Source organism: Colobus angolensis, unplaced genomic scaffold (assembly GCF_000951035.1).
Source record: "Colobus angolensis palliatus isolate OR3802 unplaced genomic scaffold, Cang.pa_1.0 Scaffold21, whole genome shotgun sequence".
NCBI lineage: Eukaryota > Metazoa > Chordata > Mammalia > Primates > Cercopithecidae > Colobus > Colobus angolensis.
This window is the reverse complement of record NW_012115266.1, coordinates 7,446,914-7,448,097: the sequence shown is the minus strand read 5'-3', so window position 1 is coordinate 7,448,097 and position 1,184 is coordinate 7,446,914. Positions and strand designations below refer to the sequence as shown.

The following is a 1,184-nucleotide window of genomic DNA, read 5'->3' as shown; positions in this document are numbered from 1 at the left end:
ATCTTGAACTTAGGCCCTTTCAACTTTCCCTCTGGTCCTTCAATGTTAACATCAGGGCCTTCAATGTCCACTTTGGGTCCTGAGACATCAATGTCAGCCTTGGGCAGGTTCACATCCACATCCGGGCCCTCTGCTTTGAAGCCAGGAATGCTGAACTTGGGCATTTTCATCTTGGGCATCTTCAGGTGCCAGTCTGGACCCTGAACATTAACATCTGGGACATCAATGTCCACTTTGGGGCCTTTGAGGTCAACTTCAGGACCTTTCAGATCTCCCTCTACCTTAGGGCCTGTAACATCCACATCTCCTTTTATTTTTGGACCTGTGAGATTCAGGTCAATATCCGGCATGGATATCTTTGGAGTCTTAAAATGCATCTCAGGCATCTTAAACTTTGGACTTTTCCACTTTCCTTCAGGTCCTTCGATATTCACATCGGGACATTCAACATCCACTTTCGGTCCTGAGACATCAAGGTCAGCCTTGGGTAGGTTCACATCCACATCTGGACCCTCTCCTTTGAAGCCAGGCATGCTGATCTTGGGCATTTTTATCTTGGGCATCTTTAGGTGCCAGTCTGGGCCATGAACATCAACATCAGGTGCGTCAATGTCCACTTTTGGGCCCTTGATACCAACTTCTGGGCCCTTGAGGTCACCTTCCACTTCAGGAAGGGAAACATCCACATCACCCTTTACTTTGGGGCCTTTCAGGTTTAAGTCAATATCAGGCATGGAGATCTTGGGGGCTTTGATGTTCATCTCTGGCATCTTGAACTTAGGCCCTTTCAGTTTTCCCTCCGGCCCTTCAATGTTAACATCAGGGCCTTCAATGTCCACTTTGGGTCCTGAGACATCAATGTCAGCCTTGGGCAGCTTCACATCCACATCTGGGCCCTCTCCCTTGAAGCCAGGCATGCTGAACTTTGGCATTTTCACCTTGGGCATCTTCAGGTGCCAGTCTGGGCCTTGAACACCCACATCTGGGGCATCGATATCCACTTTGGGCCCCTTGATGTCAACTTCGGGGCCCTTGAGGTCGCCTTCCACTTTGGGCAGAGAAACATCCACATCGCCCTTCACCTTGGGACCTTTCAGATGCAAATCAAAGTCAGGCATGGAGATCTTGGGGGCTTTGATGTTCATCTCTGGCATCTTGAACTTAGGCCCTTTCAACTTTCCCTC

At 49.3% G+C, this 1,184-nt stretch overlaps 2 protein-coding genes across 2 annotated transcripts in view; both read right to left on the bottom strand.

Annotated features, from left to right (window-relative positions):
- LOC105512277 overlaps positions 1-1,184 on the bottom strand; it is a 129,628-nt gene that overhangs the window by 118,648 nt on the left and 9,796 nt on the right. The gene's annotated exons all lie outside the window — the stretch shown is intronic.
- AHNAK (AHNAK nucleoprotein) overlaps positions 1-1,184 on the bottom strand; it is a 21,626-nt gene that overhangs the window by 15,967 nt on the left and 4,475 nt on the right. The window contains exon 6 of the mRNA XM_011942701.1: positions 72-1,184. This exon is cut by the window's right edge and continues 1 nt beyond it. Within this exon, the coding sequence (XP_011798091.1) occupies positions 72-1,184 (1,113 nt within the window). The remainder of the gene's footprint in view (positions 1-71) is intronic.